Here is a 20,230-nt window from a genome sequence, read left to right on the forward strand (position 1 = left end):
TAGTTGCTGCTCAGTTCATTAGATGTAAGTAAGATTCACGTACATTGTAATTAGATTTTTCTTAGTATGTTTTCAGATAGGATACTCTAACAACTATTTGGAAATAGACAAAACAATAAGACCTCATATCCATGTTTAAAATTAGCAGCATTAATACGGCCAGGCCGTCTCTTTCGAAATAAAAAAAGATATTTCAAATCATATCAAAAAACACTTGTACAAATCAACTCATACACATTAAATGGTATTAAACAAGGTTTACAAATACGGAGCTAGCCAATATTAAAGTTTAAATGTGAATGGAGAACTTGACCAAAACAAAAATAAAAAAAATGTTTTCATTTGCTGCTTGAATTTGTTCTATTTTAGAAAATATTTTACCTTTTTTTTATTCATAAAGGACGGCCAGGCCGTATTGCTTACAATAAACTTAAAATTAGTATACTCCTTTCATCTTTGCTGGGACACATTTCCTTCTCCGAGCTGTGAAAGGGCACCATATCCCGGGGGTGCTCGGTTGAATATTTTACCTTTAATCCAACGGAAAGAGAAAGCCGATTTCCTGATAGATCTGGCTTTCCTAAGATCTTTAACTAAGTCATTAAAAGAGTTGTAATAAAACCATTTTACTGCCTTATTTTTACTACAGGTGATACGTTGAAGACCGGATCTAGAAGCGTCCATGTGTGTTGACACTTCCAGGCACTTAAAATTTGTAGGAGGTCTTATTTTACAGTCCATCCCTACACTTACTACAGAATGTTAAGAATGCGTAATTTAATCGAAGCAGTAGCGATGATTTAATATCGAGCTGTCCTTCAAATACAGTCAACCTGAACCTTAACATTATCTAAATTATATGGCCAAATATATGTGAAGGTAATCATGTTAGCAGAGGATAAGCACATATGTTCGTTTAATCAGAACTTATTTACATTAACTAAATTTATGTCTTTGAAAATTTTATGTTGGTGGGAAAATGGAAAATTACATACACATTTTACACAAATACATTTTTGTTATTGAACGTATGTTACAATCTATGCTTCGTTTAGCATTTACCCTTGGAAAAGCCCTTAACAAGGTATGTAGATCTTAAGTAAAAATACACAAGAAAAGAGAATGCAATTTTTTTGAAATATTCCCAATCCCAACACCGTTCATTCGTAGTGTTCGGGTATGGGAAAGCAAACAATATCAAGACAAAAGTTCCCCGCTGCGGCAAAGAAATATGTAGTATATGTTAGAAATATGTGTAGATTCTGTTATCAATGACGTGCTGGTAAAACCCCGCACACGAAAGGAACTACCCTCAACTCAGTGGTCTCAGTGTTTCGATGAGCATAATGAGTGCAAGGTGGCGTTTAGTTGTTGGACGGGCTGTTGCGGTTATACTGCTCGTTGGATATTTCCCAACAGGTACGATTCAGAGCGCGGTGGATGGTGGTCAACAAGAGGTACGGAATTCCCCAATAGCATGAATATTTTAATAGAATCGGTTTACCTTTTGTGTTGTACAACGCCACAATCATTCCCCCACAGCGATGTACCACGAGCAACAGTAGGGCTGGTTATTGTATGCCGAAAGAGAAATGTCATGACCAGGAAATACTAGATCTTCGAACTTCTCATAGCTGTTCCGACACCTCGCAGTACTGTTGTCCAGTAGTTGCAGACACCGTACCATCGTGGAGTAGAAGAAAGCAGTTTACCGAATGCGACAGCAATCGAGGATACTGCGTAAAAAGTGACATGTGCAGTGTCCGTACTTTTCGTCTGCGCTCAAACAGATGTCCTTCGTTTGAGGAAGTGTGCTGCCCCAAAAATACATTTCCAGAAGAGTCTATAACGAGCACAGCACCAGCTAGAATCGCTACTTCGACAATTGCTTCGCCAACAAGTATTGTCGCTGCCACTGTTCAAGAAGCTATCATTCCTTCACCGATCGCCACAAATGAGACAAATTATCTACCGACGCCACAGCTCCCTGAGCATCTGGATGTGGATTGTACTGATTGTGATACCTTGTCATCATCCAATGCAAGCAAAATCGATGAGTTGAGCAAGACGACTACGACAACCGAATCCCTCGGTTCGGAAACGATCTCAACTACCGATCCTAACGAAGAGATTGAACCCACAGAAACTCCCCTCGTTACGAATTTGGGTGAAAATACCTTCCAAGAAGCTCACTTTAGTAATACTAGTCCTAATACGCCTCTTTCTAGCAACACGACCAACACCCTATCGTCCTTATTGCCAGAATTCACCTCAGAAAACTTTTCCTACCACGCTTGCGGCCAACGGAATCCGTCCGGTGTTGTTGAGCACATTATCAACGAAGAATTCCGTGCAGAATATGGAGAGTTTCCCTGGATGGTCGCTTTATTAGAGCTACCCGAGAAACGCTATTGCTGCAATGGAGCTCTGATCGACCGGAAGGTCATCTTAACTACCGCACACTGCGTAACCCGTTGTGGAGGCAAAGTGGCACAGATGGTGGTACGGGTTGGTGAATGGAATATGAGTTCTACCGAGGAAATGGCTATTCCTCGGGAAGAGTTCGGTGTAAAAAGCGTGCACATCCATCCTTCATACTTCCCATCCTCACTGATCAACAATATAGCCGTGCTGGTACTGAAAGACTCGATACACTACCAGCCCACGGTACAGCCCGTATGTTTACCATCCATAGAACAACAGCTGAGAGGCAGTGAAAACATGATCGCTACCGGATGGGGTGCCATGGTAGGAGCGAATGCTTCGTTTAGTCAAATATTGAAACGGCTCGATTTACAGCGCGTGGAAACGACTATCTGTCAGAAGGAACTGAAAACGGTACAAAGTCCGTACAGGTTCGAACTTCATCGAAGTTTCGTGTGTGTCGGCGCGAATCATCCTGATCAGGAAAGACCGTGTGATGGGGACGCAGGATCGCCGGTTGTTGTCGAAATTCCCAACACGGTGGATCGCTACTACCTGCACGGTTTGGTGTCTTGGGGTTACAATTGTAATCAGAAACGGGTTAAGCACACGGTACTAACTCACGTGGCCCATTTCCGAAATTGGATAGATGATATCGTTCTAAGGACAAAGTGAGATACCAAAACCCGCAATGAACTCAGAGTGCTTAGATAACTAGACTAAAAGTGTACTCCACGGTAGCAACATTGTTTGAATTCGTTTCTACGAAATGTCATTACGCACGCTTTATGGGTAATACAATAAAATACTAAGACTCGGGAACATTTATTCTTCTTCATCATTGTTCGTGGGTTGTTCGTACGTGTAACTCCATACGTTGAGATCTTCCTCCTTTATCACCTTATCAATCCACTCGCGATGATAGGCCACATTGGTCAGGACCGTTGGAGCGCTTTGCTTGTTGCAGTCATAGCCCCACGAGCTGAGACCCACCAAATAGTACCGTTCGCTGCCGTGTGACGTTTCCATGATATATGGTGAGCCTGTGTCTCCTCGGCACGGCAACATCTCCGTGGTTTGCGCTTCAGCACAGAGAAAGCTGTGATGCAGATGGTATTTACGGCTCATCAACTTGCGCAACGTCTGTTGGCACAGATCGTGCGGAAGATGCCGCAGGTGCGCCTTCTTCAGTATTGTCTGCGGAAGCTTTCTGGGTTCAATGAAGTTCGGTACATCACCCCACCCGACCCCTACCACTTCCGCGCCGTGAGGATCACTACTGGCCGGTGGCAGACATACTACTCCAATAGTATGGTTTAGCTCGATTGTGTCGCGCAATACGATGATCGCTATATCATTTATCTTGCTTGTCATACCGTACTGGGGATGGATGTAAAGTTTCTCCACCTCACTGTCAATGTGTGGTATGGGCTCGCGAACAGTACTCATGTCCCATTCGCCCAATCTCACTACCAGCCGTGTTATGTCAAACCGGTACGCATGCACACAGGTGGCCGTAGTGAGCATTGCTGCCCGATCGATTAGTGCACCTCCGCACAGATACTGTAGCGAGTTGTTCTTCGTGCGGGCGAAAATTGCCACTGTCCAGGGATACTCTCCATACTCGGACTCACTGAACTGGTTGTTTTCGATCGAAAAGATCACACCATTTGGATTACGATGACCACAGCCTTCGACCTCGTACGGTGGTATGTTTACCGTTGGCCGTTTAGGTTCTTCAGGATTTCGAGGGGTAGTCTCGTTTACATCTTCATCAGCTGGGCCCAATGTGGAAGCGATTGTCGTAGAGGAAGTATCGTTCTCATCCCCATCTGAGCTGGTCGGTGTTGTTGGCTTGCTTGGTTCCGCACAACACTCCATCAAATGGTCATTACAGTCATCCAGATTCTGTCTGATGTCGATAATCATTTCTCCAGAATTGCTGATCACTCCTTCCATGCACTGGTACTGATACACACAGATGCCTGGCTCACCGGAACGCGTTGTACAAACCTACAATAAGAGGTAAAGACCGGCTTAAAACTAACTGAAGATTGTCTGAAGCAGAAATGCTCTGGTGATCTATCCTACCTCATTATTGTCCGTGCTTATAACGATGAGTTCTCCTACAATTCCAGAGCACAACATCCCAAAAGAAATTATCCACCACTTTAAGGACGCCATACTGTTGAGGTTTCAAAGTTGCAGCTTCCTTTCCGTAAGGCACAAATGTCACGAATGATGATTGGCTAGCTGCAGCGATGCTAGAACACAACTTACAGTGCACAATTTTCACTATCAGACACAGTGAGCTGTTTGGTGACCTTCCGAACCCAGATCGGCGCAATACATTCGGGGATTCCCGGCACAAGCGTAATCCCTTTAAACGCGGAATTCAGCAGTGCGCAACTTTTCAATGTGTATTTATTGATTGCAACGCATCTGATGCATACAGTTATCTAAAATTTACTATTTTCGTTCGTTTACTATATTTAAGTATAGCTTTTAGAACACTAAGCACTGAATCGCTGCAGCTCTTCTCACTGAACACGGTGTAATCGCTAATGGTGAGGTTTATTGATAAGTATTGACCTATGCTAGGATGGGAAATCCCCGTGTTGTTAATATTGCAAGCATACAGGGTTCTGTCCATGTACGGTCGTTAATTTTCAAGAAATATTACGATGTCTGTATTTGTTAACCTGGAAACGCTCTATCGCTTGCTAAAGAGCGTCTAGTTTCGCTAGTGGCGAATGCCGACCGAGCCAGCCTGCAACAAGTCACCCCTCTGAAGAATACTTCTGTGTGAGTGAGTTAGTGCACAGCAGACGAAATGGTGGTGAATTAATTTTATTCGTGTACTGTGCTTCACTCCGTATCGGTTAGGTTCACTTTTTGATGGATTTTTCCCGAGGAAATACACACGCTACCGGGCGATGTCTGTGGTTTGTGGGAATCCTGACGATCCTTGCCATCTCACAAACAGCGGGAAATATCTTCGCCAACTACAAACGCTGCAACAACGGTAATGGCATTTGCGTGAAGCGCGAACAGTGCCTTAACGGACAGATTAATACCGTCGGTCATGGTGTGTTCGAACCGAGGATGCTTTCTTCGGATGATTTCGACGAGTGCAACGGGTACGGTGTGAGGTGCTGTGGTTTACCATCCTCACTTGAGCCTGACAGTGGCGAGTCGTTGGCTACCACTTCGACCGATACCACTACCACCGAAGAACCGGAAGATCCGGACTGGAGCCGTCAGTGTGGTCAACGAACGGATGTATCGGAACGTATCGACCAGGAAACCGAAACTAATCGCTTTGAGTTTCCGTGGAATGTGGCCCTGTTCAGTGTTACCAAGATTCTGGGCAAACGACGCAAGGAGTTCCTTTGCGGTGGCACTTTAATACACGATGATATGGTTATAACGGCAGCGCGATGCGTTCATCAAAAGAATCGAGCCACCCTTATGGTAGAGCTAGGCAGATGGGACTTGGATGCTAGTCCAGAGCCTCGTACTCAGGTAGCTGAAAACATTTGTCAGAGTAAACAACGGTACACTCATCACTTAATGGTTTCTTTTCTCATCTGTTTAGGAAGTAGCCGTAGAGCAACTAATCATCCACCGTGAATACGTTTCATCCAGTCAAGTCAACAATATAGCTCTGCTGATACTAGCAAACGGAGTACACCTAGGGCGAGCGGCAAATCGTGTGTGTCTTCCAGATCATAACCTAAACTTTGATTCTGACTCGCTATGCTATGTGGTAGGCTGGAGTAATTTCCCTTCACCCAATACTCCAAATCGACAGCTGAAACTACGCTCGGCCTTCGCAAATGCGCAGGAATGTACCGATTCTATTCGACGTGCGACCAACACCTGGGAGTTCCGCCTGCCAACGAAAAACATCTGCCCAATGTATTTGGATAGCACTGTACCCTGTGAGCGAGCGCCTGGGTCAGGGCTAGTCTGCGAATTGGATAATATCGAGGGGCAATACTTTTTGGTAGGCATAGCATCCTACGCGGTGCGAAATTGTTTCCAATTCCGGGCGCACGATGTTTTTCTGAAAGTTGCTGACTACATTACATGGATCGATGATCATGCGAAGAATCAAAGTCGGGACATAAGTTTCTATCGACCCGATCCAACCAGCTTCGAATAACGTGTATTAGATCGGGTGAAGACGTACTGAAGGATGTAATAAAAGTCAAGGAAGTAATTGTAATGTTTGTAAATCAATTAAAACTTATTTTCTTTTCTTCTTGGAATAACGAGCTCTAAGGTCACGCCGGCAATCGAATGGCATGCTGGATATGCCGATAGATAGTCCGACCTCACTACGGAGGGACGGTGCGGATGTGATTTGAACCCCGGTCCTGCCGTTTGAAAACACAGCGCCGCTGTCGCAAACACCACCCAAATTTATTTGGTGTTTGTTTAATTTCAACAGTACATACCACAGAAGAACCATCACTACTCTACAGAAGGACTATTATTCTATTTAATTTATTGTCTCATCTTTTATCGATCCAAAACGTTTCGTATCACGATCGAGGCATACAAATCACGATACCCTAGCACGCAGGACAGCTAGGAACATCTTGCACCATCCTCGAAGGCTTTGCGTCCGTTCACGAGTAGAGGTAGAAGCTGTCAGTAATATTTCTCTGTCGTAAATGATCGTCGATCCATCCGCGGAACAATGGCACATTCACGTAAACACCGGGGATTCCATCCTCACCACACCCAATACCCCACGCTACCATACCGGCCTGGTAGTAGTGGTTGATCGTGCCAGGGATTGGGCAGACTAATGGTGATCCTCCGTCACCCTTGCACGTATCGCGGCCTTTCTCGCCTCCGGCACAGATGAAGCTCGAGTGTAGTTTAAACCGTCGTCCGAGACGTGTTGTACGCAATGCCTTTTGACACTCTTCATTTGGCATGATCGGTAGCTCGATCTTTTTGAGAATCACCTGATACGTGCCCTGCTTGCCGAACACATCCTTGCCCCAGCCGGATGCAAAACAGCGAGACAGATCAAAGTTGTGATTTGCTGGTGGAAGACAAATCGTGTTCACTGTCTCCATCAGCTCGGCCGGTTTGTCCAGGAACAACAGTGCTACATCATTGAACAGACCTCCCTTGTAGAATTCGGCGTGACTGACGATCTCCACGACGTTGCGGTCCTAAAAATGAGGAGCGAAAATCAGTTTTAAGATCCGCTAGATCGTCCTATTAAGGTTTTTACGCACGCACCTGATAGTCAAACATCTCGTTCTTGGTTTGCGTATCCCACTCGCCTAGACGCACCTTCACCTCCTCTGGTTTTCTGTTCTGGACGCAGTGGGCCGCTGTCAGTACGACCGATGGGTGAATAAGCGATCCACCGCACTGATACAAATTGATGACTTGGTCAAGTGCCTTTTCCTCCTTAAGGATTGCGACCATCCATGGGAACTCTCCGTACTCCGATTCGCCATCGTTGTCACCGGTGATGCGGAATCCGACACCGTCCACATTGCGCAGACCACACTTATGCGGAACTTCAACTGTTTTGTCTAAAGGATTCTGCGTGGCAGAGCCAATTTTATCTGTGCGGATTAGGATAATTAAAAGTTACGATTTTAGTAAGAGTGCACGCTTAACTACGACGTTAGCTGTTAGTCACAGTTAGTATACAAAGCTACCTGGTTGAGTGCCCTTCACACCACTATTATAACCACCACCAACATTAGGATGCTGAGCACCACCCATGCCCGGATGTTTTTGTCCAGCTCCGCCTGGCTGTTTTCCCGGTGTAGAATCTTTGCCCGATCCCGGGAGAACATTGAGTCCGGTCACACCAGACTGGCCAGGCGATGTATTACCACCCGGTCCACCAACACCTTGTTGACCAGGTTTTTGAGTTGGAACGCCGGAATGACCGCCTCCCGATGTGCCACTGGAACCTCCTGCACCTGGTTGTCCGGGGTTTTGAGATACAACTCCTCCAGGACCTCCAGTTCCACTAGCACCAGGTTGTCCAGGTTTTTGAGTTGGCAAACCTCCAGCTGCTCCAGCTCCACCAGCACCTGGTTGAACAGGCTGTTGACCACCTGTTGCAGGGCCACCAGTTCCACCAACACCTTGTTGACTGGGTTTTTGAGTAGGAACACCTCCAGCTGCCCCAGCTCCACCAGCACCTGGTTGAACAGGCTGACCGGGTTTTTGAGTTGCAGCACCTCCAGTTCCACTAGTACCTTGTTGGCCAGGCTTTTGGATCGGACTTCCTTGAGCTGCACCAGAGCCAGCTGGTCCTCCTTGCTGGCCAGGTTTTTCAGCAGAAGTACTTCCGCCTGATCCTCCTGAACCACCTGTCTGCTGACCAACTCCTGATTCATTAGAAGATGTGCTGGTGCCTACAGGCGGCTTAGCCGTTCCACCTGTACTCGGTTTTCCTGTTCCTCCAGTCGCTTGATTAGTTCCAGAAGACCCTGATCCAGGTGCTCCACTGCCTCCAACAGGTGGTCCACCACCATGAACCTGTGGTACCTGTCCCGGTTCCTTTACCTGGTTGGCAGAAGTCGCTGTCCCACCGCTAGGAATTTGATCCTTACCGACTAACACCGCTTGCTCGTCGCCTTCGGACGATGAGCTTGGTTTCGAGCATGAGCTGTCACCCCGACAGCCTCCATATCCTTGCCCCTGACCATGCCCATGAGGTTTAGCACCACCACCACCACCACCAATACCAGCACCAGTACCCGTTGGTTTATTACCAGTTCCTAGCTGTCCTGCACCACCAGGGATAGGCTGTACAGGGCCAGTTCCTTGATTTGGTGGAATGGTACTGGATCCGGTACCCGTACCAGGTACCGTCGTCGGAGCTGGTCCTGTCTCCGTCCCGGGGCCCACATTCGTTCCTGGCCCAGTTGCACCCGTATCAGTTCCCGGATGGGATGGCGGCGGAGGAACGATATCCTCGTCATCTTCGGGGTAAGGGCAACACTTGAGCAGATAATCCTCACACTCGTTGTCCGGGTTGAAGCGAATGTCAATGATATTTGCACCATCTGTGTTAAGCTCACCATTGGGACAAAGGTGAAGCTTCACGCATTCACCACCGGTACATTTCTGAGAAAGCGAAGCAAACGTGAAAACATTAGCCCGGTCACAAACGAAGGCTGATAAGGGTGTGCAAAAACATTTGGAATATAGGTTTTAGGTTCGATGTGACGAGCGAAAGCTGTGCTACTTACGATAACCTCATCTTCTTCGCCTCGCGCCAGGACTAGGCACAGGCCTAACAGCAGTCCAAGTCGCCACAGCATCTTACCGAACAACAGGTCAGCTGATGCGCAGGAAAAAAAGGAAACAGAGAAGATTGAAGATAACACCAATTAGACACAAGTTTGCCAAATGCGTGGATTAGAAACGATCACTACTTTCGTTCATCGGTGGAGTGTGTTAATAAGATATGAGAAATCACAAAACCAACTTGAATTTTATTTCCTCGCTCTACACGGATAATAAAAAAAACGATGGTAATTTTAATTGTGCTTACCTTACAAAAAATAATGCCTTAAGATTCTGAATATTCGGAGCGAACGTCGCAATACGCACACGCGCACACAAAATCTTGCCCACTCTTAAGCGGACTGAAAGGTGTTGAATTTACTGCCCAAACCGCTTCCTCGTGCGGTTCGGTTCGAACTGATTCTACCGAACGCTTGGCCACTTCCTCGAAACCGACGCAATCCGGGTGTGGATGCGAATGAAAATCCAACATACGAAGCATAGTCAATCGCGGTTCTCCCCACCCAATTCGCGGCGAGACCTGTTCGCATCGGACCCGAGTGGGTAATTAGCCTCCTATACATGCACAGACCAGAGAGGCGGTTGAGCGTTTATACTGTGTACCGGTCAAATGCATCGTTTGGATGGGTTTCGCTGAGATTTCGTATGTAGCACGTAGCCAAAAACAAACATAAAACTGGCCAGCTGGAGATGTATATCTTTTCTATACACAAACGAAGCGAAGGTGTTGAACAAACGTCTTACGAGGTAAACAACAAAAGGAATTCAATGAACAAGTAACAACTCAAATTGCGATACAATACAGAGAAGGAAAAGAGAACAACCATTTAGCAGGTAGATTGTACATCAGAACAGTGTTGGTGTTTTCCATTCATTTGTGCTGAAAAATATTTTTACTTTCTCAATGTTTTGTTTGGTCTGTTTGAGTGGCTTGAAAAATAATTCCGCGTTCGGTTGCTCTCGTTTGCTTTTTTTAATTTTTATTTCAAAGTGATATTCAATAATTATAATTTATTTAATGATATTTACTTCTCATTCTATTATAATAAATGCAAAAGTACATATTTTATGCTCAGTTTATCGTAGTGTTTCCAATACTCTTTCTACCAATTGGTGCCCGGAGAGAATTGGGATGCTGTTGGAACGGTAATCGAGTAAACTGGGCAGTAATCTGTAGATTTGTGGGGTTCTCCATACGATTTGTAGGTTTGTTTTTATAACACTGACCTTCGCCGATGATCCCGTGGCAGAGATGTATTATTTAACAGTTGATAATACCACAAACACAATTGAACCTCGCTGGACAGTTTCCTCTGCCTCCAGTGAAGAATATGCTTCGGTAAATAAAAACCTACTTGGCTATGATCGTTTCAAGAAGGAGATAGCACAGTTGATAACAGCTAACTGGTCCCAATTCTTATGAGTATCTTTCAGCGGGAAACCGATTGGAAAATCCTCATCAACGCAGCCGAGCAGATTATGTTTAAACTTATCGATAATGGCTTGTAATTTCCCATCAATAAGTTTATATGATTTGGGTTTAACCAACGTATGCTTGAGATTCGTTACATTGCCGGGATTTTCCCTAAAATAGAAACAGGTTATGAAACAAGAAAAAACCAAAATAGAGCAACGTCATTTCAATGTTTTATACTGCAATGCTTTATTTACATCAATAAATGGAACATATGACAGGTAAAAAGACTTATTTGGTCAACCAAAATAAATTATTACAATGTAATGCGATCCGTTATAGAATTCTAGGACGATTTAACTGATTCCGCGATGCTATCAGTCTTTTGAGAAGAGCTGTTTAAGTTACTTAAATGATGCACGTTCATGCATTAGTTTTTATAGGCTAGATATTGATTGTTAATGCATCCTTTTGATTGCCCTTTTATCTTTCCTTAACAGTCTTGTGTCACATTCTTCCATTTAGTTCTTTAGGTTTATACATCAGCACATGCTTTATGTATATGCCTGAGAACGTTACATAAGGATCGATATAAATAGATTACTTTGAATGACTTTGCCATCTAAGAGGCAATCACACTCGATTTTTTCCTGATAATAATGCTTCAGAGGGCAGAGCGCAAGGTTGTAATTCACACTTTACGTGTTTTGTTTTTGCTCTTGATCTGGACTATACCCTCGAGAGGTCTTGGCTTGTCACTCCTGGCTTTCCTCGGCTTTATTTTATCCCGTTTTTTAAGTTGATAGACTGGCCTGCGTACGGGAAGGTGTCGCGGACGGAATACAATTCCCGCGCTCCTGCCATTTAATCATTCCAAATGGTTGATTCGTCGGTTTCGAGGAAGTGGCCAAGCGTTCGGTAGAATCAGTTCGAACCGAACCGCACGAGGAAGCGGTTCATTCTACATTTAATTTTCAGCACTAAAAAAATCTGAAAAATGTGTGAATAAATTATTATAAACTGGAATAGTTCATTGAAATTATACTTACCCCGTTTGCCGGATATAGTAGCTAATGAAAGTTTCAATCCACACTTTTTGGAGTATAACCGACATCGAGTATAATCGAGTGCGGCTGCTCAAGATTTTGATTGTCTGCTCAGCGAAGAAGACACATCAAGAAGGATGCCATTAAACAGCAATAGCAAATAGAATAGAGAACATGAGAATCTAGCAGGATCCATTATAAATATAAACAGAAAATTAGTAATATAATTTACGTGTATAAAATTGTGGGGAAGTGACGTCTAAACGCAGGTAGCTAATCGCAGCTGACGGGAAAGTCAGCTGTCGATGGAAGTACGAATACGGATACTTTCCTACAACCTGTGACCATTGGACTTCGAGCGGGTCTCCGTCCTATGTCCGGGTTTTAAGGAATAAAGATAAGTTTTAAAAGTAAAATCGTTGAGTGTTGTGTAATCGGGTAGTAGACAGCATTCAGTTGAGAATGGACACAACAACGTTAGACAATTATTCCTTATTAATATTATTTAACTTTTAAATAACTTGTATGAATGAAGATTATGTAAATACTAATCTACCTGGAAACTGTAGGGCTGGATTCTTCCATCCAGCATCCGATGTCAGACAAGTTCAACTTCTCTTGATCCAGCTAACAAGCTAGCTGTGTTCTTCAACGTCTCGTACCAAACGGGTCCGCTGACGAGCACATTTCTGGAGGGGCATGAGTCCGGCATCTCTCACAGTATCTGCACAGCCAATAATCAGCTCAGGTGGCTCATATGGTTAATTCTCCTTCTCCACAGGCCCTGCACGCACAAGCTGCCAAAGATAGTACTGAATACATCGAGCTTTACATACTTTCATCGGGGGGGAAATGTATTTACCTTCAAAATGTTCTTGACCGTTTTTCCACTTGGTGTGTGGGTAACTTTCTCGCTCTTTGTCCTGTGAAGGCCCCCGGGCCATGGGAAATTTCAAACTATTGCAATCGATGCAAAGCCAGGTTCTCCAAAAGCAATTGCAAAGCGAGAAAATTTTATAAATGAGAATCTGAAATTTTGATTATGAAATCTCTCGTTGTTCGCGGCTTTAAAGTGTCAAGTAATTTCGTTTACCCGACCCCGCACTCCTTGCTCAAGCAGGTTCTGGTCAACTGTATTTTGGTCGTCAAGGACTTAGGCGTTTGGCTCGATAAAGGCCTTACCTTAACGTTCCACATTGACTCTACTCTATTGTTTCTACAGCCTGTAAAACACTGGATATTCTAAAGCGTATTGCTCGAGACTTCTTTGATAAAGTGTTTAAAACCGCTGTACTGCTCACTGGTCAGGTCATTCTTGCAGTATTGCTCAGTAATATGGTCACTAATGGCTCCATATGGACCGAATCGAGCGGGTTCAGAGATCCTTTACCAGGTTTGCTGTTCACAAATTCCTTGGACGATTCGCCTCCACCCTGCCCGGTTACGAGTCGGTGTGTCAGTTGCTGGATCTTGACTCTCTCGAAGGCTGTAGATCACTCTCCTAAACCATCAATTTGTCGCTTCAATTTTGCTTGATTGTCTAGATGCTCCTTCTCTGATTTGATATGCTATTGCCATTATCCCTAGACGTCGTAACTCTGCCAAAATGTGTTAAACTTCTGATAGTCCATCATTTTTCATTAGTGAAAACATCGTTAGTTAGCTAAGAGGCAACACATTCTAAGACTTTGTAATATTTTGTTTGATTTATTTGCTTCAAAGACATTTTCTCATCAGTGTCACATAGAAAAAAGAAATGCCATACAAAACAGTTTTGCAAATAGCTAACCTGTCAATTTCTTCACCACTGCCACCACATGCCAGACTTATCTTCAGTAGTATTGATAGTAGCTAGAAGAAATATTTTTCTGCCGAAGCTGCTCATCGATCCACTCACGGAACATGGGCACATTCACGTATACACCTGGAACACCGTCGGTACCACACCCAATACCCCACGCAACCATACCGGCCTGATAGTAACGGTTTGTCGTGCCAGGAATTGGACAAACTAAAGGTGAGCCCCCATCACCCTTACACGTATCGCGACCTTTCTCACCTCCGGCACAGATGAAGCTTGTGTGGAGCTTAAACCTTCTCCCAAGTCGCGTCGAACGCAGCGCTCTCTGGCACTGTCCACGAGGCACGACCGATAGTGCAGTTTTCTTGAGAATCACCTGATAAGTGCCCGCTTTGCCAAACACATCCTTTCCCCAACCGGAAGCAAAGCAATTGGCTTTATCAAAATTGTAGCTTACTGGTGGAAGGCAGATCGTGTAGACTACTTCCGTTATTTCGACCGGTTTATCCAGGTACAGTAGCGCCACATTATTGAACAGAGCTCCTTTGTTAAACTCGGGGTGGGAAACAATTTCTACGACCTCACGATTCTACGATCAAAACAAACAATCGATCGTCAATGTCGGCATAGCATAATAGTCTGTTTCAAATACATACCTGCGATGGATAAACTTCATTGGTCGTCTGTGTATCCCATTCACCGAGACGCACTTTCACCTCCCAGGGCATCGTATTCTGGACACAGTGGGCCGTCGTCAGGACGACGGCTGGGTGAATGAGGGATCCACCGCACTGGTATAAAACGATTACCAGATCCAATGCCTTTTCTTCCTTGTAAATCGCTACCATCCACGGGAACTCTCCGTACTGTGACTCGCTATCCTTGTCGCCGGCAATGCGGAATCCGACACCGTTCACATTGCGCACACCACATTCTCTTGGTACGCTGGTCCTTATATCCGTTGGTTTTAGTGGTTCAGGTCTTTTTCTAACTATTCCTGGAAATATGATACGAATGAAACAAAAAATTGGTTATTTAATTTTGAAGGTTTGCTACCTCTGCACACTATTTTTATCTTTATCAACACCGACTCCTAGCTGGATTATTGAAAAAGCTGCTACACTTTACCACTTGCTGGAGGTATCTCAAGTTCGCCATCTTCGAATTTGGAAGGATCTCCATTAGCAAAAGGTGCACGTGCCGTTGTAGACGATCTTCCAAACGTATTAACTGCTTGCACAGGTGGAGGTATCTCGAGCTCGTAGTCATCCTCATCTTTCGGATAAGGACAGCACTTCAACAAATAGTCGACGCACTCATTTTCTGGATTGAAACGAATATCAATCACTTCCGCACCATCGTCTTCTAGCTCGCCGGTCACACATTCATGCGGTTTCACGCACTCTCCATCGGTACATGTCTGTGACGGTGTAAATCAAATTTAAGCTTCATTACCATCAAAAAGATAAAGATCGAAAATTTAGCTATTGCTTACCCTAATTTCATCATCCTCACATCGTGCCAGTACCACACACAGCACTAGAAACACTCCGACACACCTCAGTACCATTATCAGAGAGATAATTTCCTGCTAACCAATACAGGGATCACACAAAAAGGATGAAAAAATGAAACAATCAAACGATCACACAGAATTAGACAACGTACGACATCAGTCACAATGCTCCGGTTTATCCGGTTTTACGTTTTTAGACATCCCTGCTATACCGTAAAACCGGCTTTGAAATTAGCGTAGCACTTACTTCAAGATATGGCTAAAATCTGCATACCTGACGTAAAGATGATTTGATAAAATTTTGACTTCCGTTTGGAATCCGTTTGGAATCTTCAAATCTATCAGTTACAAACGAATACTAAATCGATTTGGCTGCAAGAGGATACACTTTTACAACCGCTTCTTCGAGCGGTTCGAATAGAACTGACTGAACCAATCGGAGAATCAAATACGCAAAGGTCAGAAATTCGTAAAAATGTTATCTAGAGTCTCGAAAATTCACATACCGTTTAAGATTCCGCATATTTAATGAACATTTTAGAAACGTTTATCATCTCATGATGAAGATGAACCGCACAAACGTGTTTCGGTGAAGCTTAAAATGTTACGTTTGCTTTACAAGAAAACCTGAAATAGTGATTTGCATGCAGCGATTACTAACTTTTTTTTATAAAACCAAGCCGTATGTTGCTACTGTCACTCTCCAACTTATCTTTATCAGTTGAATTCGCAAGGGAGGTGTATGTCGATCGATATGAAAACCATAAGCGGAAGTTGGGGCAATAGAGCCACCCACCATTTTTCCGTAAAAAATCAATTAGACAACCAAATGAGTAAGTGGAATTGTTCGTACTTGTGACTAGATATACAGGGTGGCATTGTAGAAGTGATACTGTTCACTCTGGAGGCACCCTTGAATAAGGAGAATGATCATATTTATCGAGGTTCTGTTCGGGATATACCAGTTGATAAAAGAGCAGTTGATTTGCTTTATAACAGGATTCAGCTCCAGCCCTCATAAGGCGTCGATCGTGCAAGGAGCATTTGCCATGTTTCAACAGCGTATTGAAATTGCCTGCTTCGTCTCCAGATTTGAACCCTTTGGACATTTGAATTTGGCCGGATTCAAGAGGCGGTTTTTTAAGATATGGGACGAAATGCCGGATAAAGTTGTGCGTGCTGCCTGCAACGATGTGCAAAAGTGTGTGCGGGCCATTATCAAGTGAAAAAGTTAAAGATTTGAAATAAATTAAGTAAAGTGCAAGTTTAGTACAAATAGATGTTATTTAAATCGATTCCGAAGAGACATCAAACCTTATTTCAATTTCATTACATAAACAAAGTGTATCACTTCTACGATGCCACCCTGTAAAATACCAAATTTTATGAATAATAATAAATTTTTCTCACTTTTATCATCTATTATCTGCTGATCAACAAAATTGGGTAGTGTCTTATAATATTTCAACTTCTTTAAATAAACTTTCAAAACACATAGAAATGTAAAATCTAAAAACTATGACAACGAGACAAGAAGCCCTCGAAGATAGTTCATCACGATCACGAAGATAGCTTCAAAACTAATGATTTTCTCATAAAAAATCAAATCTTACAAATAAAATAAGTTTGTAACAGTTAAACTGTTTTACACAACCTCGAGATATCAATTCTGGATTGGAATTCGTATCCCGATCGATCCGACCGACAGATCCAATGCCAGCTACCGATCCCGATTTTTTTTTTCATTGCTAGTTCACAGTGAAGCAGACTAGGACGTAATTATAAGCGTATAAGGTGCCAAAAAAAGGGACCAGAGGCTAGAATGGAATCGGCAGTGAGATCCGTGACCAAAAGGAGCATTTCAATGACACGAACCGTTCAGGTACACGAAGATTTCCTCCAATAACGCACGTCAAATTCTAGATGCCCAAGAAGGTAAATACTGGAAGCCAAAGGAGGCATTAGCAGGCCAAGAAGGAGCTAAGTTCCGGTCGTTATGAAACTATTTTTTTACGCACAATATGAGGCGGAATCGATTGAGCCTTTTGCATGTCCAAAGAAAACACCTGGTCTGTCCATTTTTTCATGTTTTTTTATGATTTCATCGCACCCCGAATAAGTAACACTTTTGCCCAAATACATGAAAAAGCTCCAAAATTTTAGCCATTTTTAAAGTTTTTATAAAACAAGAGTATTTTTCTGGAACTGAATTAAAAAAGTTAATGTGTGTAAAATGGCAATGAAAGTTAATTATGCGTTTTTAAAACAGGTTTAAGTAACTTACAGTTTGAACTGCTTAATGTGCCACACTTGCCCCAATTTGCGCTACCCATGTTTTTGTTCTGGTTTGAATTATTTCGTATTTAAACCTAAACAACAACAAACGAGTCGCCATTTGTAGATGATTTTATCTTTGACAATTAGATTTTTTACATCCTCTCGCATCCTATCGATGATGATGACAATGATGTTCATGATGACGATGCGTAACCGACAATCACACACGAACACTACTTACGATCTTGTTTGACAGACATTGCTATGCGGTGAAGCAGGTGGTGACGATAGTATCAACAAAGAGTGTACTTATTATTCCAATATATAAGCTAAAAGTATTCACGGTGCAACATTTAACCACCCCGGATTGGCAGCCATGAGTCGCAATCTGTGCGACGAAACTTTCCCCGCCAGCTTGCTGATAGAGTTCGACGAGCTGGACGATGAAATTCCCATTAGTCCGGAACTCCCGAAACGTCATCAACCTGAACACTTCTTGCGGGACCGTACGACGCTATCCAATGGTAAAGGGATTGCAAACCAACAGACCAATATGGGTAAGCCACTGGAAGAGCGAACTTATTTGATTTGATTTAAGTTTTGTCCCTTGAGTCACGTCCATCAGTATCATCAGAATCAACTGTCTTTTTTTTTCTTGCCCTTCCAACAGACGATCGTAACGGATCTCGCATGGTAATCTCGGGTTCATCGAACACTTCCAGTGGTCATTCATCACTTTCGACCGAAGGGGAAAACCGAAGTGCCTCGAGCGATCGCGATACAAGCCGCGATTTAAGCAAACGGCTACCGTTGGCTGTAGGTCCTGGAGCGCCGATACTACTTGGTGATGATCAGCAGTCAGCGAAATTGTCACTAAAGTCACGAAAAATTCGCCAACCCCGGTCCATGGAAAGCTTGCTCCAGAACCAGGGACCCTCAGTTGGACGACTAAAGATATCGTCCCCATTAGGAAGTGGAACCGGTCTTGGAGCTGGCAAGGGGATGGGAGGTGGAAGCACGGGTAATGTGAGTGTGAGTAGTATTGGTGGCACCGGGCAGCAGCACTACCATCGTCACCGATCGAAGTATGGGCATGTTCAGAGCAAGGTCAAGCAGATGATCGACGAAATGAAACCACCGACCAACCGGGAGCGAAAGACGCTCGTGCGACATAAGTCCATGCCCGAAACCTCGTTTGATGTCGATTTAAATCACGAGGTTCGATCGCACCCCAAATTGAAACAATTTCTTCAACAGCACTAATTGACTGTACCCTTCACCATATTGTTTTAGGAGAACGAAACACTCGAGCAGGAAAACGACGTGGAAACGCTGCGATCAGTCGTGCGTGAGATGCGACTACACATGAGCAGCCTGGAACAGGAGCTGACCGTTTGTCGTACGAATCTGTTCAACGAGCTGGCAACACTCAAGTGCAAGAATAATGCGTTGCGCATGGAGAACGATCATCTGCTCGAGCAGGAGCGTGCTAGGGAGCAGCGCCGGCAGCTGCTACGTGAGCAACAGAGCGCTGGATCCTGCTACGGTAGCCAATCATCGCTCTACAAAGCATCCGTCGGTACAACTTGCACCGTAGCCACACAAACAAGCCCATCCGGTACGGGTGATAACGAGTCACATTTTGAATTTCTACTGGCCAGTCCTTTACCAACCTCCCATCCAGCCGTCCCACCCCAAACGTCCTCCTCGACCATTGAGCTGGAATCGGCGGTGGGCGAATTTTCTCCCGACTACGAGCAACTCATACCGATGCTGGGACGGAGCGGTACTTCTACGGTGTTTGGGTCCAGCATCCGGAACCGGGAGTTACGCCGTACGCCGTCCTTCCGATCGCCGGCTGGTCGGCGGTCTGAGTCGGGCCAGGCAGGTGATTGTGCACTCAGTCCTACCTGTCACGATTGCAGGCGACGCAAGAAGAAGCGTAAATCGCGCAAGCAAAAGCTTGCCAGCCTGTTCTGTATTCGCCATCACGATGAGTCACTGTAGGGCAAAGCATTGACCTTCCGCTGTGCGCCTACTCAACTCTTCAGTGCTCGCCTTTGCACAATACGCACGGGGTCAATGAACGATCGATACGTGATCTAGTACATTAATTATTATCATTTATTTTACATCGTGTTTTATCGGTCACAAATTGCTATTGAGTGTGTGTGTGTGTGTGTGTGTGTGTGTTTGTAAACTTTTTAGTGGATTTCTGTTTTGCTTTGCTTCCATTTCCTATATCCATTTATACACCGCACCAGCCGTCAGTGGTATGTACTAAGTGCCTTCTCGTCCTTCTCGTCCTTCTCTTTGGTAGTTAGTCACATTTCTGTCGAATTGATTATTAGCCCTGCACTGTGTTATGCCTACATCATCATGACAATAACAAAAAACCCCGACGTTTGTGACCTATATTTAATCCGATTCTACAGACCCTGTGCACT

The 20,230-nt window shown here is 44.2% G+C and overlaps 5 protein-coding genes across 5 annotated transcripts; 3 read left to right on the plus strand and 2 right to left on the minus strand.

Annotated features, from left to right (window-relative positions):
• The first annotated feature begins 1,334 nt into the window (after positions 1-1,334).
• LOC126567372 (serine proteinase stubble-like) lies at positions 1,335-3,099 on the plus strand. The gene is made up of 2 exons (XM_050223597.1): positions 1,335-1,457; positions 1,543-3,099. Exons 1-2 carry the CDS (start codon positions 1,338-1,340, stop codon positions 3,097-3,099), a joined length of 1,677 nt encoding a protein of 558 aa, XP_050079554.1. The 5' UTR covers positions 1,335-1,337.
• Positions 3,100-3,220: 121 nt separating this feature from the next.
• Positions 3,221-15,560, minus strand: LOC126567373 (uncharacterized). Its single transcript, XM_050223598.1, is given in 13 exon segments — positions 3,221-4,437; positions 4,516-4,609; positions 7,177-7,619; positions 7,690-8,024; positions 8,121-8,217; positions 8,301-8,804; positions 8,983-9,546; positions 9,672-9,763; positions 14,030-14,579; positions 14,647-14,877; positions 14,880-14,887; positions 15,119-15,410; positions 15,486-15,560. Coding segments are annotated over 13 exon segments (4,473 nt in total). The 3' UTR covers positions 3,221-3,249.
• LOC126556147 (phenoloxidase-activating factor 2-like) lies at positions 5,260-6,592 on the plus strand. Its single transcript, XM_050211368.1, has 2 exons — positions 5,260-5,949; positions 6,023-6,592. Exons 1-2 carry the CDS (start codon positions 5,323-5,325, stop codon positions 6,590-6,592), a joined length of 1,197 nt encoding a protein of 398 aa, XP_050067325.1. The 5' UTR covers positions 5,260-5,322.
• LOC126568837 (uncharacterized PE-PGRS family protein PE_PGRS54-like) lies at positions 7,062-9,755 on the minus strand. The gene is made up of 4 exons (XM_050225491.1): positions 9,672-9,755; positions 8,121-9,546; positions 7,690-8,024; positions 7,062-7,619 (listed from the first exon to the last, which is right to left on the minus strand). Exons 1-4 carry the CDS (start codon positions 9,741-9,743, stop codon positions 7,062-7,064), a joined length of 2,391 nt encoding a protein of 796 aa, XP_050081448.1. The 5' UTR covers positions 9,744-9,755.
• Positions 15,561-18,159: 2,599 nt separating the features above from the next.
• On the plus strand, positions 18,160-19,790 carry LOC126556518 (uncharacterized). The gene is made up of 3 exons (XM_050211780.1): positions 18,160-18,340; positions 18,454-19,001; positions 19,077-19,790. Exons 1-3 carry the CDS (start codon positions 18,160-18,162, stop codon positions 19,788-19,790), a joined length of 1,443 nt encoding a protein of 480 aa, XP_050067737.1.
• Positions 19,791-20,230: the final 440 nt, after the last annotated feature.

The sequence above is a fragment of the Anopheles maculipalpis genome, chromosome 2RL, assembly GCF_943734695.1.
Source record: "Anopheles maculipalpis chromosome 2RL, idAnoMacuDA_375_x, whole genome shotgun sequence".
NCBI classification, from domain to species: Eukaryota; Metazoa; Arthropoda; class Insecta; order Diptera; family Culicidae; genus Anopheles; species Anopheles maculipalpis.

What these genes read in the sequence shown, in the direction of transcription:
- LOC126567372 (XM_050223597.1), top strand. Translation starts at nt 1,338, where the DNA reads ATGAGCATAATGAGTGCAAGGTGGCGTTTAGTTGTTGGACGGGCTGTT. An exon ending in TGGATGGTGGTCAACAAGAG is followed by an intron (nt 1,458 to 1,542) that starts GTACGGAATTCC and finishes ATTCCCCCACAG; the next exon opens with CGATGTACCACGAGCAACAG.
- LOC126556147 (XM_050211368.1), top strand. Translation starts at nt 5,323, where the DNA reads ATGGATTTTTCCCGAGGAAATACACACGCTACCGGGCGATGTCTGTGG. An exon ending in GTCCAGAGCCTCGTACTCAG is followed by an intron (nt 5,950 to 6,022) that starts GTAGCTGAAAAC and finishes TCATCTGTTTAG; the next exon opens with GAAGTAGCCGTAGAGCAACT.
- LOC126568837 (XM_050225491.1), bottom strand. Translation starts at nt 9,743, where the DNA reads ATGCTGTGGCGACTTGGACTGCTGTTAGGCCTGTGCCTAGTCCTGGCG. An exon ending in GCGAAGAAGATGAGGTTATC is followed by an intron (nt 9,547 to 9,671) that starts GTAAGTAGCACA and finishes TCGCTTTCTCAG; the next exon opens with AAATGTACCGGTGGTGAATG. An exon ending in ACGAGATGTTTGACTATCAG is followed by an intron (nt 7,620 to 7,689) that starts GTGCGTGCGTAA and finishes CCTCATTTTTAG; the next exon opens with GACCGCAACGTCGTGGAGAT.
- LOC126556518 (XM_050211780.1), top strand. Translation starts at nt 18,160, where the DNA reads ATGAGTCGCAATCTGTGCGACGAAACTTTCCCCGCCAGCTTGCTGATA. An exon ending in AAACCAACAGACCAATATGG is followed by an intron (nt 18,341 to 18,453) that starts GTAAGCCACTGG and finishes CCCTTCCAACAG; the next exon opens with ACGATCGTAACGGATCTCGC. An exon ending in ATGTCGATTTAAATCACGAG is followed by an intron (nt 19,002 to 19,076) that starts GTTCGATCGCAC and finishes ATATTGTTTTAG; the next exon opens with GAGAACGAAACACTCGAGCA.